Source organism: Erpetoichthys calabaricus, chromosome 1 (assembly GCF_900747795.2).
Source record: "Erpetoichthys calabaricus chromosome 1, fErpCal1.3, whole genome shotgun sequence".
In the NCBI taxonomy this organism is placed as follows: domain Eukaryota; kingdom Metazoa; phylum Chordata; class Cladistia; order Polypteriformes; family Polypteridae; genus Erpetoichthys; species Erpetoichthys calabaricus.
In genome coordinates, this window is record NC_041394.2 from 328,422,499 (window position 1) to 328,435,903 (window position 13,405).

The 13,405-nt window shown below is 42.0% G+C and overlaps 1 protein-coding gene across 7 annotated transcripts in view; it reads right to left on the bottom strand.

The window, feature by feature from the left end:
* LOC114666204 (uncharacterized) overlaps positions 1-13,405 on the bottom strand; it is a 196,368-nt gene that overhangs the window by 159,038 nt on the left and 23,925 nt on the right. For 2 of the 7 annotated variants that reach the window (XM_051925010.1, XM_051925006.1), the window contains exons 3-6: positions 8,894-9,066; positions 7,737-8,016; positions 3,880-4,052; positions 2,588-2,867 (exon numbers count right to left, since the gene is read on the bottom strand). In XM_051925010.1, the coding sequence (XP_051780970.1) occupies positions 2,588-2,867; positions 3,880-4,052; positions 7,737-8,016; positions 8,894-9,066 (906 nt within the window). The remainder of the gene's footprint in view (positions 1-2,587; positions 2,868-3,879; positions 4,053-7,736; positions 8,017-8,893; positions 9,067-13,405) is intronic. The other 5 variants (XM_051925011.1, XM_051925029.1, XM_051925017.1 and 2 more) reach the window with 5 other exon arrangements.

Here is a 13,405-nt window from a genome sequence, read left to right on the forward strand (position 1 = left end):
TCTCGATGGACGAGCGGTAGACGGTCAGTAGCAGGTCAGTGAGCATGTTTGACTCACACCAAACATTCCATTTAGTCTGAAGGCCAAACAAAGCTTAATTTTGGTTTCATCAGATGATATACTCAAGTTAAGCTTGCTTAAGCAAGAAAACACTGACATATTGGATTTTCAATCCATAACAAGAAATGGCATGAACAGATCAAAGAGAAGTCATTTTCATTGAGCCACATCTGGAAGATGGAATCAATTGAAACTTGCCATCAGCCAAGCAACTTTTCTTTAAATTTCCAGGCTTACATCATGTTGTTTACAAAATGCTAACAGAAGACCAACTTTCTGATATGGGAAGACATTTGACATAGCAGTTATCACACATAGAGGCCACAGGATCACCTTTCAGTATGTAGCGCCACCCTGCGGTAAGAGGGGGTGCCATCAATAATGGTCTTGTCTTCATTTTTCCCTCATAGCCTTGAAAAACCGCTCCTTCAGGGCTACAAAGCTAAGGAAGCCTAGTGGGAGGCACTTCCAGAAAGTGGCGTCTCCTTTGGATCTGACGTTGCTGGAGAGGGAGTCTTGCTAAATGCCAAGTAACCAAATTAATAGGGAAACTGGCTTGTCAATATAGTGTCACTGAGCGCATATATTCGTTTGAAGTTTTTTCTTTTTGTTTCAATTAATTGGAAACCTGATTATTTGGAATTGCTTTGCATCATCATTCATCCCACTGCACAGTTAATATAAATATTCTCATTACAAATGTAATACATGTGCTCTATGATGTCAAATCTGATATGATGTGCACCCTGCCCGGGATTGGTTCCTGCCTTGTGCTCTGTGTTGGCTGGGATTGGCTCCAGAAGACCCCTGCGACCCTGTGTTCGGATTTAGCGGGTTGGAAAATGGATGGATGGATGGTTGTACTGAATGAGCTTTTTATATCTGCAGATGTCACCAGATATGGAAGATTACTAGATCCATAGAGCTGGCAAAATGTTAACAGAATACTGAATTTCTGATGTGGGCAGACATGTGACATAACAGTTGTCACACATGCCTGGCAAAGGATTGCCGTTCGGGCTCATGTACAGCATATGGTACTACCCAGGGGCAAGAGGGGGCGCTGTCACTAATGGTCTTGTCTCCTTTTTCCCCCTCACAGCCTTGAGAAACCGCCCCTTGAGGACAACAGAGCCAAGGAAGACTCATCCCTTCCTGTCCACCTTGTATCAGAGAGCGGCACTCCCGGAAGGTGGCATCTCATTTGGATCTGACCTTGCTGGAGAGGGAATCTTGCTAGCTAAACACCAAGGGACAAATTTAACGGGAAAATGACTTGTCAATTTAATGCCATTGGCACATATATTCATTTGAAGTTTTTTGCTTTTGTTTGAATTAAAAGGGTTTTTTCCAGTTGACACCCCAATTATTCAGAATGGCCTAGCATCATCATTCATCCCGCTATAAAGTTAATATAAATACATGTAAAATATCAATACAAATTAATACATGTATTGTATCTGTCAAATCTAATATGACACATGCAGTTTTTGGTCTCCATGACATAACAATGAGACTGGAAACTGTCCAGAGAAGAGCGACATCTCTAATAGACGACAGGACTGTGTGGTACGAGCATTTAGCAAAAATGTAATGAGCTGAAAAAGAACAGAGGAAGGTAGGCTAAGGCAGAACAAAGACATCTTAAAAAGACATTGGAAGAGACCAGAGACTAGAGGGAGTGGGCTGTACAGAGACCTGTGGGTCAGGACAAGGGATTTAAAATGGGTCTTATCAGAAATGAAAACCCAGTGGATTGGAATAGCACATAGAACCTTCTCTTGCTGCTGGGCTTGATGTAGGCTTACATAAGTCAGTTCCGGAAATGGTCCCATTCAAGCAGTTTAATTTAATTTTCAGGTGACTTACTGATGCCATGTCTGGAAGTAGTTCCATTTAAACACTTTAATTTCATTTTCTGGTGACATTGACTTGATGGTAAATTGACTTCTTAATATTCTGGAATCACAGGTCTTATACAAAATATGTTATATTAAGAGAAATGTGTCTCAGTTAAGTCGCCTCAGAGAACACTAAAGTGAAGATTTGTTAGTAGGTGACATTGCAGAGATGAGTATACACTTCACTGATGCTTTGTAAATATTATGAAACCCCAAAGAAGTGTATGTTAATGTATTTTTACGTAATAGTAAATGAGTAATAGATGCACTTTTGCATGACCCAAACTAAAGTGTTACCATGTTGTGGAAGTAACAGTCTTGAGCTTTATGGTTTAGCCATTCATTAAGGAGTGCTCCTAGCTGTCAGAACCTGTTCAATAAACTGAATTACGCTGCCTCACTCCACACAGGTTATGTTTGAAGAGACCACATGACACAGGGAATGCACACAACTAGCAGCCTAAATAAGATCAGCTGATAAAAAATAAAAAAAATTAAATTTTAATTGAAAGTAGCCAGTCAGAAGAAATCCAATCTGTTAAACTCATTACATTCAAACATGTATGGCAGATTAAGATCAGGTTCAGCAGGAAATGGTACAATACATGAACAACGGAGGCACCTACCTGACATGCTTTGAGACATCAGGTGAGTCACCAACTCGAACTTCAGCCCCCGTCAGCCTGGTGTCACAGCAGTCCAGTCTGTTGTAGACCACCACAGTGGAGATGGTGTAGCTGGCCTTCAGATTCAATCTCCACCAGGAGGGAGAGTCATTGCTGGTGTGGGTGCAGGTACCGTCATTCCAGACGCCACTTCTTTTCCCATCTATAGCCTGGCTTGGAAGTCCGATGTTTCCAAAGGGAGAAGACTGCTCTGCTATGCCTTGTCTAGCAATATTGACTGCTGTAAAAATGATAGAAAATTTGTTAAACATGCACAAGTCAGTTATAAAAGCTTGTTAGTATTCCTATTGCCTCTCAGGTATTCCTAAGTCAAAGTGTCTGTCACCCAGAAAGCTGCAAAATGATCACAAAGTATTGACACTGGAAAGGTCAGTTTACGTCAGTGGAACAAGGGGGACCCACATCTAACTCCCAGTAAACCACAGGATGATACAAGACACTCTTCCTGGTGGCAACACCAAATCTCTCCTTTCAGCTACTCAGAGGTGCACATCAGCAAGTGAAGCGAGATGAGTCCAGCTGCAGACCTCCATAGCTTCGCGATTCAGTAACTCTGTAGGACAGCCAATTGGGTGGCAGGTTTTTGTCACTTGGTTTGCTTGTCTTGAATCAGATATCCCCCCCCCCCCCCCCCCCCCCCACCACCATCTTAATAACAGTGTAACCAGGTGTTATCATTGACATATAAAGTGAAGCTCTTGAGGTCTGTAGCTAGAGTCTATTGAATGACACAACCATCCCCTTGATGAGTGGTGGGGTTGAAGGTGGGGGAGTTATCATAACCAGCTCACCCTTTTTGATTGGCTATAAGGTGGGTATCATCCAGCTTGCAAGGGAAACTGGGATGTCCCCCTGACAGGAACTAACACTATCCTTCCTTTGTCCGTTTCACAACTTTTGTTAGACACCTAGCCATACTTTTGTGAAAATTCTTGCAATCATAATACAAGTTTACATAAACCTCTGGCCCACCACTACTCTTTTATAGAAATTATCTCAACTCATTTTAATATAAAGCTCTTCACTGAATACAGTCTCAGAGAGCTGTAACAAGTTTACATGTAAAATGCAAATATAAATTTTGCAAATTAATAATCTAGAGAAGTATATCAGTTTTTTTTTAATTAAGAAGTAACACAAAACCTTATCACTGTAAATCATTGCTTCTTGTCTTCATTTTTTTCATTTAAAGAATCAGTCATTACATGCAAGGAGAACAAACACTGTATTACCATTTAACGCAGGTTTGCAGGGTGAGACCATTTCTTCTCCATAGACCTCCACTTCACAGAGTGTCAGATACTGAGGCTGATTTGGCAGGACAACACTGACAAACTGACCTCTCTTTCCATCACAGCAGATGGTGTGAACAGACCCAGGAGCAGTTGCCTCAATTGTGCCACATCTGGAAGAGAAGAACATCTCAAAGTGTAAGAACAAAAGATTGTTATCTTGTAAAATATGAGCAGAAGATGAGTAACTAAATGATCACATGAAATTGTAGTAGAAGAACAGGCAAAGAGTTAGATACCAGGAAATTAAAACAAGAAGCACTGATCACCAGTACTATTAGTGTCAAATAAGTTCATAGCCAAAATAAACAGGCCAAAAGATCAAAGAACCAAAAAAAAATTTATTTTTTCTTAAAAAAAAACTGCTAGCAGAATTAAGTTTATAAAATTTTTTATTCATAAAACATAAATATGATTTGTGCCATATAGCCATTTTCAATGGATGGGGAGTAATCTGAACACAATCTATCAAACTACCTTGATATCATGTGACCAGAAGCACACTACAGATCTATCTATCTATCTATCTATCTATCTATCTATCTATCTATCTATCTATCTATCTATCTATCTATCTATCTATCTATCTATCTATCTATCTATCTATCTATCTATCTATCTATCTATCTATCTATCTGTCAGGCAGTGTGTGTACTGGTTAAGGCTTTGGACTTCAAACCCTGAGATCATAGGTTCAAACCCTGCTACTGACACTGTCTCAACAAGTCACTTCACCTGCCTCTGCTCCAATTGGAAAACCAAAAGAAATGTAACCAATTGTATCATAAGTGTTGTGTGTCACCTTGGATAAAGGTGTCAGGCAAATAAGTAAATCTGTCTATCTATCCATCTGCTTTCAGAATGATTTAGAAAAACTGTACTGAATGAAGGGCAGCACGGTGGCGCAGTGGTAGCGCTGCTGCCTCGCAGTTAGGAGACCTGGGTTCGCTTCCTGGGTCCTCCCGCTGTGGAGTTTGCATGTTCTCTCCGTGTCTGCGTGGGTTTCCTCCAGGTGCTCTGGTTTCCTCCCACAGTCCAAAGACATGCAGGTTAGGTGGATTGGCGATTCTAAATTGGCCCTAGTGTGTGCTTGGTGAGTTTGTGTGTGTCCTGCGGAGGGTTGGCACCCTGCCCAGGATTGGTTCCTGCCCTGTGTTGGCTGGGATTGGCTCCAGCAGACCCCCATGACCCTGTGTTTGGATTCAGCGGGTTAAAAAATGGACGGATGGATGGTTGTACTGAATGAGCTTTTTATATCTGCAGATGTCACCAGATATGGAAGATTACTAGATCCGTAGAGCTGGCAAAATGTTAACAGAATACTGAATTTCTGATGTGGGCAGACATGTGACATAACAGTTGTCACACATGCCTGGCAAAGGATTGCCGTTCGGGCTCATGTACAGCATATGGTCCTACCCAGGGGCAAGAGGGGGCGCTGTCACTAATGGTCTTGTCTCCTTTTTTCCCCTCACAGCCTTGAGAAACCGCCCCTTGAGGACAACAGAGCCAAGGAAGACTCATCCCTTCCTGTCCACCTTGTATCAGAGAGCGGCACTCCCGGAAGGTGGCATCTCATTTGGATCTGACCTTGCTGGAGAGGGAATCTTGCTAGCTAAACACCAAGGGACAAATTTAACGGGAAAATGACTTGTCAATTTAATGCCATTGGCACATATATTCATTTGAAGTTTTTTGCTTTTGTTTGAATTAAAAGGGTTTTTTCCAGTTGACACCCCAATTATTCAGAATCGCCTAGCATCATCATTCATCCCGCTATAAAGTTAATATAAATACATGTAAAATATCAATACAAATTAATACATGTATTGTATCTGTCAAATCTAATATGACACATGCAGTTTTTGGTCTCCATGACATAACAATGAGACTGGAAACTGTCCAGAGAAGAGCGACATCTCTAATAGACGACAGGACTGTGTGGTACGAGCATTTAGCAAAAATGTAATGAGCTGAAAAAGAATAGAGGAAGGTAGGCTAAGGCAGAACAAGACATCTTAAAAAGACATTGGAAGAGACCAGAGACTAGAGGGAGTGGGCTGTACAGAGTCGTTTATTCTTATTACCCATCAGGTGTTGCGCCTGTGTTATCTGTGGTTGTACTGTTAATATTGTATTACCGTAATGTGATTCAAATATGTTGTTTTGTCCGTATTTGTCGGGTTTCTGTATGATGTCGGGTGTTTGCTTGCGGTTTCTTAGAAGTGCGTGGATGCTGCTGTGTAGTGTGGACGTTTATTTCAGTTGTGCGTTGTAGGCGAATACGCCTTTCGTAGTATCTGGCGATTTCCGTACTACAATTCGTTTTCCGTACTATCTCGGGCTTGATTTGTGAACCTATGTGGACTCCGTAGTCTGTCCCGTTTCACTCTGGGGCGGGGATAATGTGATTCAAATATGTTGTATTGTCCGTATTTGTGGGGTTTCTGTATGATGTCGGGTGTTTGTTTGCGGTTTTTTTAGAAGTGCGTTTATTGTGCTGTGTAGTGTGTACGTTTATTTCAGTTGCGCGTTGTAGGCGAATACGCCTTTCGTAGTATCTGGCGATTTCCGTAGTACAATATGTTTTCCGTACTATCTCGGGCTTGATTTGTGAACCTTTGTGTAGTCCGTAGTCTGTCCCGTTTCATTTCCGTACTGCAATTCGGTTTCCGTACTATCTCGGGCTTGATTTGTCAACCTTTGTGGAGTCCATAGTCTGTACCATTTCACTCTGGGTCGAGGGGCTGACTCCTGTGTTTTGTGTGGTGATGTCATTGCCTATGGGCGTGGTTGCCTCATTTCTTATTTCTGTTAGTGGAGCTGTTTCGTTTTTGAGCCGTAACTCCTTCGTTCTCGGTGGATCGCGCGTTAGTTGAGCTGTGTTGTTTTTGAGCCATTATTCCTGCGATCTTGGTGAATTGCGTTGTTTCGTTTTTGAGTTTATGGGCGCGTTGCCTCATTTCTTATTTATGTTAGTATGTGTACTCTGTAGTCTGTCCCGTTTCACTCTGGGGCGTGGGTCTGACTCCTGTAACCTGCTCTCCATGTGTTTGGCCCCGTTCTTTAACCTCTTTATGACGTTTTACTTTGTTTCCTACTCTGTCTTTTATTTCTGACCTCGCTTTATCCTGCTTGCGGCATGTCAGATGGTTCGTAGTCTCTCCCGTTTCACTCTGGGGAGGGGGGCTTTGTGTGGCGCCTGCGCACTATGTCTCCTGCGTCCATATCCGGTTTACCATTCTCGGTTAGTAATATGGATATCAAGAGAAATGTCTCTCAGTTAAGTTGCCTCAGAGAACACCAAAGTGAAGATTTGTTAGTAGGTGACATTGCAGAGATGAGTAAACACTTCACTGATGCTTTGTAAATATTATGAAACCCCAAAGAAGTGTATGTTAATGTATTTTTACGTAATAGTAAATGAGTAATAGATGCACTTTTGCACGACCCAAACTAAAGTGTTACCATGTTGTGGAAGTAACAGTCTTGAGCTTTATGGTTTAGCCATTCATTAAGGAGTGCTCCTAGCTGTCAGAACCTGTTCAATAAACTGAATTACGCTGCCTCACTCCACACAGGTTATGTTTGAAGAGACCACATGACACAGGGAATGCACACAACTAGCAGCCCAAATAAGATCAGCTGATAAAAAATAAAAAAAATTAAATTTTAATTCAAAGTAGCCAGTCAGGAGAAATCCAATCTGTTAAACTCATTACATTCAAACATGTATGGCAGATTAAGATCAGGTTCAGCAGGAAATGCTACAATACATGAACAATGGAGGCACCTACCTGACATGCTTTGAGACATCAGGTGAGTCACCAACTCGAACTTCAGCCCCCGTCAGCCTGGTGTCACAGCAGTCCAGTCTGTTGTAGACCACCACAGTGGAGATGGTGTAGCTGGCCTTCAGATTCAATCTCCACCAGGAGGGAGAGTCATTGCTGGTGTGGGTGCAGGTACCGTCATTCCAGACGCCACTTCTTTTCCCATCTATAGCCTGGCTTGGAAGTCCGATGTTTCCAAAGGGAGAAGACTGCTCTGCTATGCCTTGTCTAGCAATATTGACTGCTGTAAAAATGATAGAAAATTTGTTAAACATGCACAAGTCAGTTATAAAAGCTTGTTAGTATTCCTATTGCCTCTCAGGTATTCCTAAGTCAAAGTGTCTGTCACCCAGAAAGCTGCAAAATGATCACAAAGTATTGACACTGGAAAGGTCAGTTTACGTCAGTGGAACAAGGGGGACCCACATCTAACTCCCAGTAAACCACAGGACGATACAAGACACTCTTCCTGGTGGCAACACCAAATCTCTCCTTTCAGCTACTCAGAGGTGCACCCACCCCCACCCCCAATCTTAATTACAGTGTAACCAGGTGTTATCATTGACATGTAATATAAAGTGAAGCTCTTGAGGTCTGTAGCTAGAGTCTATTGAATGACGCAGCCACCCCCTTGATGAGTGGTGGGGTTGAAGGTGGAAGAGTTATCATAACCAGCTCACCCTTTTTGATTGGCTATAAGGTGGGTATCATCCTGCTTGCAAGGGAAACTGGGATGTCCCCCTGACAGGAACTAAACATTACCCTTCCTGTGTCTGTTTCGCAACTTTTGCTGGACACCTAGCCATACTTTTGTGAAAATTCTTGCAATCAGAATACAATTTTACATAAACCTCTGGCCCACCACTTTTGTTTTATAGAAATTATCTCAGCTCATTTTTGTATAATGCTCTTCACTGAATACAGTCTCAGAGAGCTGTAACAAGTTTACATGTAAAATGCAAATATAAACTTTACAAATTAATAATCTAGAGAAGTATATATATTTTTTTTAATTAAGAAGTAACACAAAACCTTATCACTGTAAATCATTGCTTCTTGTCTTCAATTTTTTCATTTAAAGAATCAGTCATTACATGCAAGGAGAACAAACACCGTATTACCATTTAACGCAGGTGTGCAGGGTGAGACCATTTCTTCTCCATAGACCTCCACTTCACAGAGTGTCAGATGCTGAGGCTGATTTGGCAGGACAACACTGACAAACTGACCTCTCTTTCCATTACAGCAGATGGTGTGAACAGACCCAGGAGAAGTTGCCTCAATTGTGCCACATCTGGAAGAGAAGATCATCTCAAAGTGTAAGAACAAAAGATTGTTATCTTGTAAAAAATGAGCAGAAGATGAGTAACTAAATGATCACATGAAATTGTAGTAGAAGAACAAGCAAGGAGTTAGATACCAGGAAATTAAAACAAGAAGCACTGATTACCAAAGCTATTAAAACATTGAATCTTGTTTTGAAAAAAAATTGCCATCCAAAATTTATTTCATAATAGGTTTTTATTCATTCACAGGTGGCGCAGTGGTAGTGCTGCTGCTTTGCAGTAAGGAGACTGTGGAAGATTGTGGGTTCGCTTCCTGGTTCCTCCCTGTGTGGATAGCGCTTTGAGTACTGAGAAAAGCGCTATATAAATGTAATGAATTATTATTATTATTATTATAAAACTTAGATATGGTTTCTGAAAAGTTGGCATCTTCAACTGGTTGGGAGCAATCTGGACACAATCTGTCAAATGACCTCCATGTCATGTGACTAGCAACATGTAAACAGTACAGCCATGGCTGCGCAAAATTATGAGAAAATGGAGGCAACAAATAGAATGCAAAATGGAACTGCCAGAATATCAATAAAAATAATAAACTGAAAAGTAAATCAAATCAAGGCAAGTCAAGTCAAGTTGGGGAGCATGCACTGGTACAGTGTGTTGCCGTACCCACTACACGATGAAACAACTCGGGATCCCGGTTTGCAACCCCCCAGGCAGACACGCAGTCCAGTCCCACTCTCCAGAAATGACCCCTTGGCCTGGTCCAGCCACTCGGGTCCCCAACAATGAGGATCTTACAAGCTGGATCACCCTGGAAACGCGCCACATGGCCGTAGTGCCGTAACTGACGCTCCCTCACAATGCAGCTAATGTGCTTCATTCGGGGCTCCATGAGCGACCGCTCATTCGTCACAAAGTCAAACCAACGGTACCAAAGGATTCTCCGAAAAGACACAGTACCAAAGGAGTCCGGTCTTCATCTCAGGTCACTGGATCACAACCGTATAGCAAGACAGGGAGCACCAGGACTCTAAAGACTTGGACCTTCGTCCTTTTGCACAGATATCGGGAACACCGCACACCCCTTTCCAGTGACCTCATTACCCCACCATGCTCTCCCAATCCATCTACTGACTTCATAGGAAGAGTCACCAGAGACATGAATGTCACTGCCAAGGTAAGTAAACCTCTCGACAAGGTCAACACTCTCTCCGCAGACAGACACACTGCTGATGGCTGCGCCCAAGAGGTCATTAAAGGCCTGGATCTTGGTTTTTATGAGGACATTCACAAGCCCAGACACTCAGACTCCTCTCTCAGTCTCTCGAGTGCCCCGATCAGAGCCTCAAAAACTCAGTATCAGTAAAAAATAAATAAATTTCCAGAGAATAAGAGATTGGAACTCATGACATATTTGGTCAATGAATTAAATCTACTGGTCTAAGAAACAACAGATTGATTATATTAAAAAATGTAATAACTGTAGTAGCCTCCATAAACTAAAGATCGTTACATTGAGCAACAACATGTTGCCATTTTAGAATATCAAACTTGAACATAACAAGTTCCAAAATTCCATTTTTACATTATTTAACATTGGGTGAGATGCACTGTGCAGCACTGGCAATATATGAGGGACGTTCAAAAAGTTTCCGCACTTTTTTTTAACTCTATTTATTTAGAATTTCAAAAACAAATTCATCATTTTTCTACATAGCCACCTTCGTTTGCCATGCAATTTTCTCAGCATTGTGCCAACTTTTTAATGCCCAATTACTACTCCTCCCGCCTTCACTGCTTCCAACAAAAATACTAAAGTGTGGAGACTTTTGTTGAACCTCCCTCGTATGTGCAAGAGTCCACTAAAGACATGAAATTAGGTAACATCTAGGTGTGACAATCATGACCCATTTGGGGATCATCACCGCTTCAATGCGGCAGACGTTCTAAGAGCACTGGTGAACAGCTACAATGGGTCAATAAATGCATTTGCATTACATTTGTAGATTTCTTTTTGGTTTTTATCTTTCATTTTAGTTTTACAGATTTGTTCTACCAGATTTTTTGTATTCTGATATCACTATTTTATTATCTTCATTCTTTGCGTTCTTCCTCGTAAGGCTGAACTGAATTACATTACATATGAAGTACAGCAGCACACATCCACGGCCTGAAAAGGGAGACAAAACCTTCCTAAGTTCTGAAAGCCATGAGAAGAGCAGCCGTTTTCTAAAAATGACATCAAAAGGCAAATCATTTCTTAAGGTCTTCTGGAAGCAATCACAATAGTTGAGTAATCTGTGTGTTTTATCAATTCTAATTTAATCCACTTTCGTAATAGCTCCAGGGTGGGTTTTGGGTGGGGTGCCGGTGTTGTTGCTCAAAATCTATAAATGAAAATGTCTTTTTCCTTTTTGCTTATTATTTGTTTTTGAAATCAATGAAAAATTGACTACAAAAAAAATAGAAGAATATTCAAATACTATAAAGTACACTTTTCTTTTCATAAATATAAAGTTCGGCACAAGAAATATTTGTTCAATGAGTGTTCGTTCTACAGACGTATAAATATGATAAGAGTGCAGAGGTTTAATGGTCCTATATATTGTACATTCCAGAGAGTCAGATTGTGACCTTCATCAGGGCCACACAGAGCATGAGAAGGTGGGATTGAACTGACAGCTTTCTAGTTTACAGTCCAATGTTTAGACATTAAGCCACAGTATCTTACACTTAGGGGCTGGGGCTGGGCTTCAGCTGACAGAGAACTGCTCCATACTCACAACTTTGGGTCCCACTTTTGGATCCTCATATACAATTTTCTCTTATTAAGCACTCTTTCTAATCATCTGTCCAGTGTTCTATGTGTGTGCTATACAAATTGTAACAAAGGTGCCATATAGGTGCCCGACCCGACACAGATAGACACGGAGGCATGTATAAAATGCACAAAGACTTTTTATTTTTCTTCACCCGTGGGCGCACGTCTTCCCCGTGACCCACAGGCAATACACCGTCCACAAGCACAATTACTACATCACCAACAGTTTCTCCCTTTTACCACCACTCCTCCTCAAGCTTCGTCTCCTTCCTCCCAACTCTGGCTCCCTGAGTGGTGGTGGCTGGCCCTTTTTATAGCCCACCCGGAAGCGGTCCAGGTGCTTGACCATCTGGTCCTAATTGCACTTCCGGGTGGGGCTGAAGATTCATCCAGCCGGGCTGTTGACTCCATGCAGCTCCCCCTAGCGGCCATCTGAGCCTCCAACCAGGCTGTGGAGGACTCCATCTCCCATGGAGCCATGCGACAGGCTGGGGATCACCGTCCGCCAGGGAGGCTGCCACCAAGCGTCCTGGGGGAGGTATTGAGCTGCCCATGGTTGCTCCCCCGGAACAGATGCAGAAGGGGCATCCCTGCCGGGCATGGGACCCAGCTGTCCGCCACAAAATATAGTATGCAAATAAGAAACTTCAAAAAAGAAACATACACATGTTGAAGCATAAACACGAAAAAAATAGCACATGTAAGTATATACATATATTGTTATGCAGGACAGGGGTGTGCAGGCATTCTGGCCAGGATGGTTGGTATTTCCTTTTCCAGTCGGAAGACTAGTACAATGTTTGTGGACTGTGGATGGCTGCCTCCCAGGGCCACGTATTCTCGTAATATTCTTAGTGACAGCATCCATATGCTTTAGATCTTATTTGGAAACCCACAGGGTTTTGTGGGAGTTATAGTTCTAATGGGCTGCCCTGTTGGGGTCCTTGGGTGCTGCTGGAGGGAGCTCCACTGTCTTGTAGAGGTTCTTCTCTACCAGGAAGTGTTACTTGGGTATAACACTGAAGTGCCAGAAGTTCTCCTGGGTCTGGCTTGAAAAGGAGCCCATTGTCTCATCAGGGCATGTTGCACTTGGGGGAGGAAGAGGACAATACTCATCAGAAGAAGAGATGAATGAAAGTGGAAGGATGGAAGGAGTTATTATGTTAACTAACCTGACAGACCACAATATGCATACACACATTATATCATAATTAATGAATACATATATGATATATATAGTAAAGCATCTACCATGAAAAAAATATTGCGAGAAGGATGTTACAGATAGAGCTGCCAGACGAGAGGACAAGTGGAAGGCCTAAGTGAAGGTTTATGGATGAGGTGAGAGAGGACATGCAGGTGATGGGTGTAACAGAACAAGATGGAGAAGACAGAAAGATATGGAAGAAGACAATCAGCTGTGGCAACCCCTAGCGGGAGCAGCCGAAAGAAGTAGAAGAACAACAAAATACAACTACTGTTAATATTAGCAACTTGGTCTACAGTTTAGACTAATTTGAATT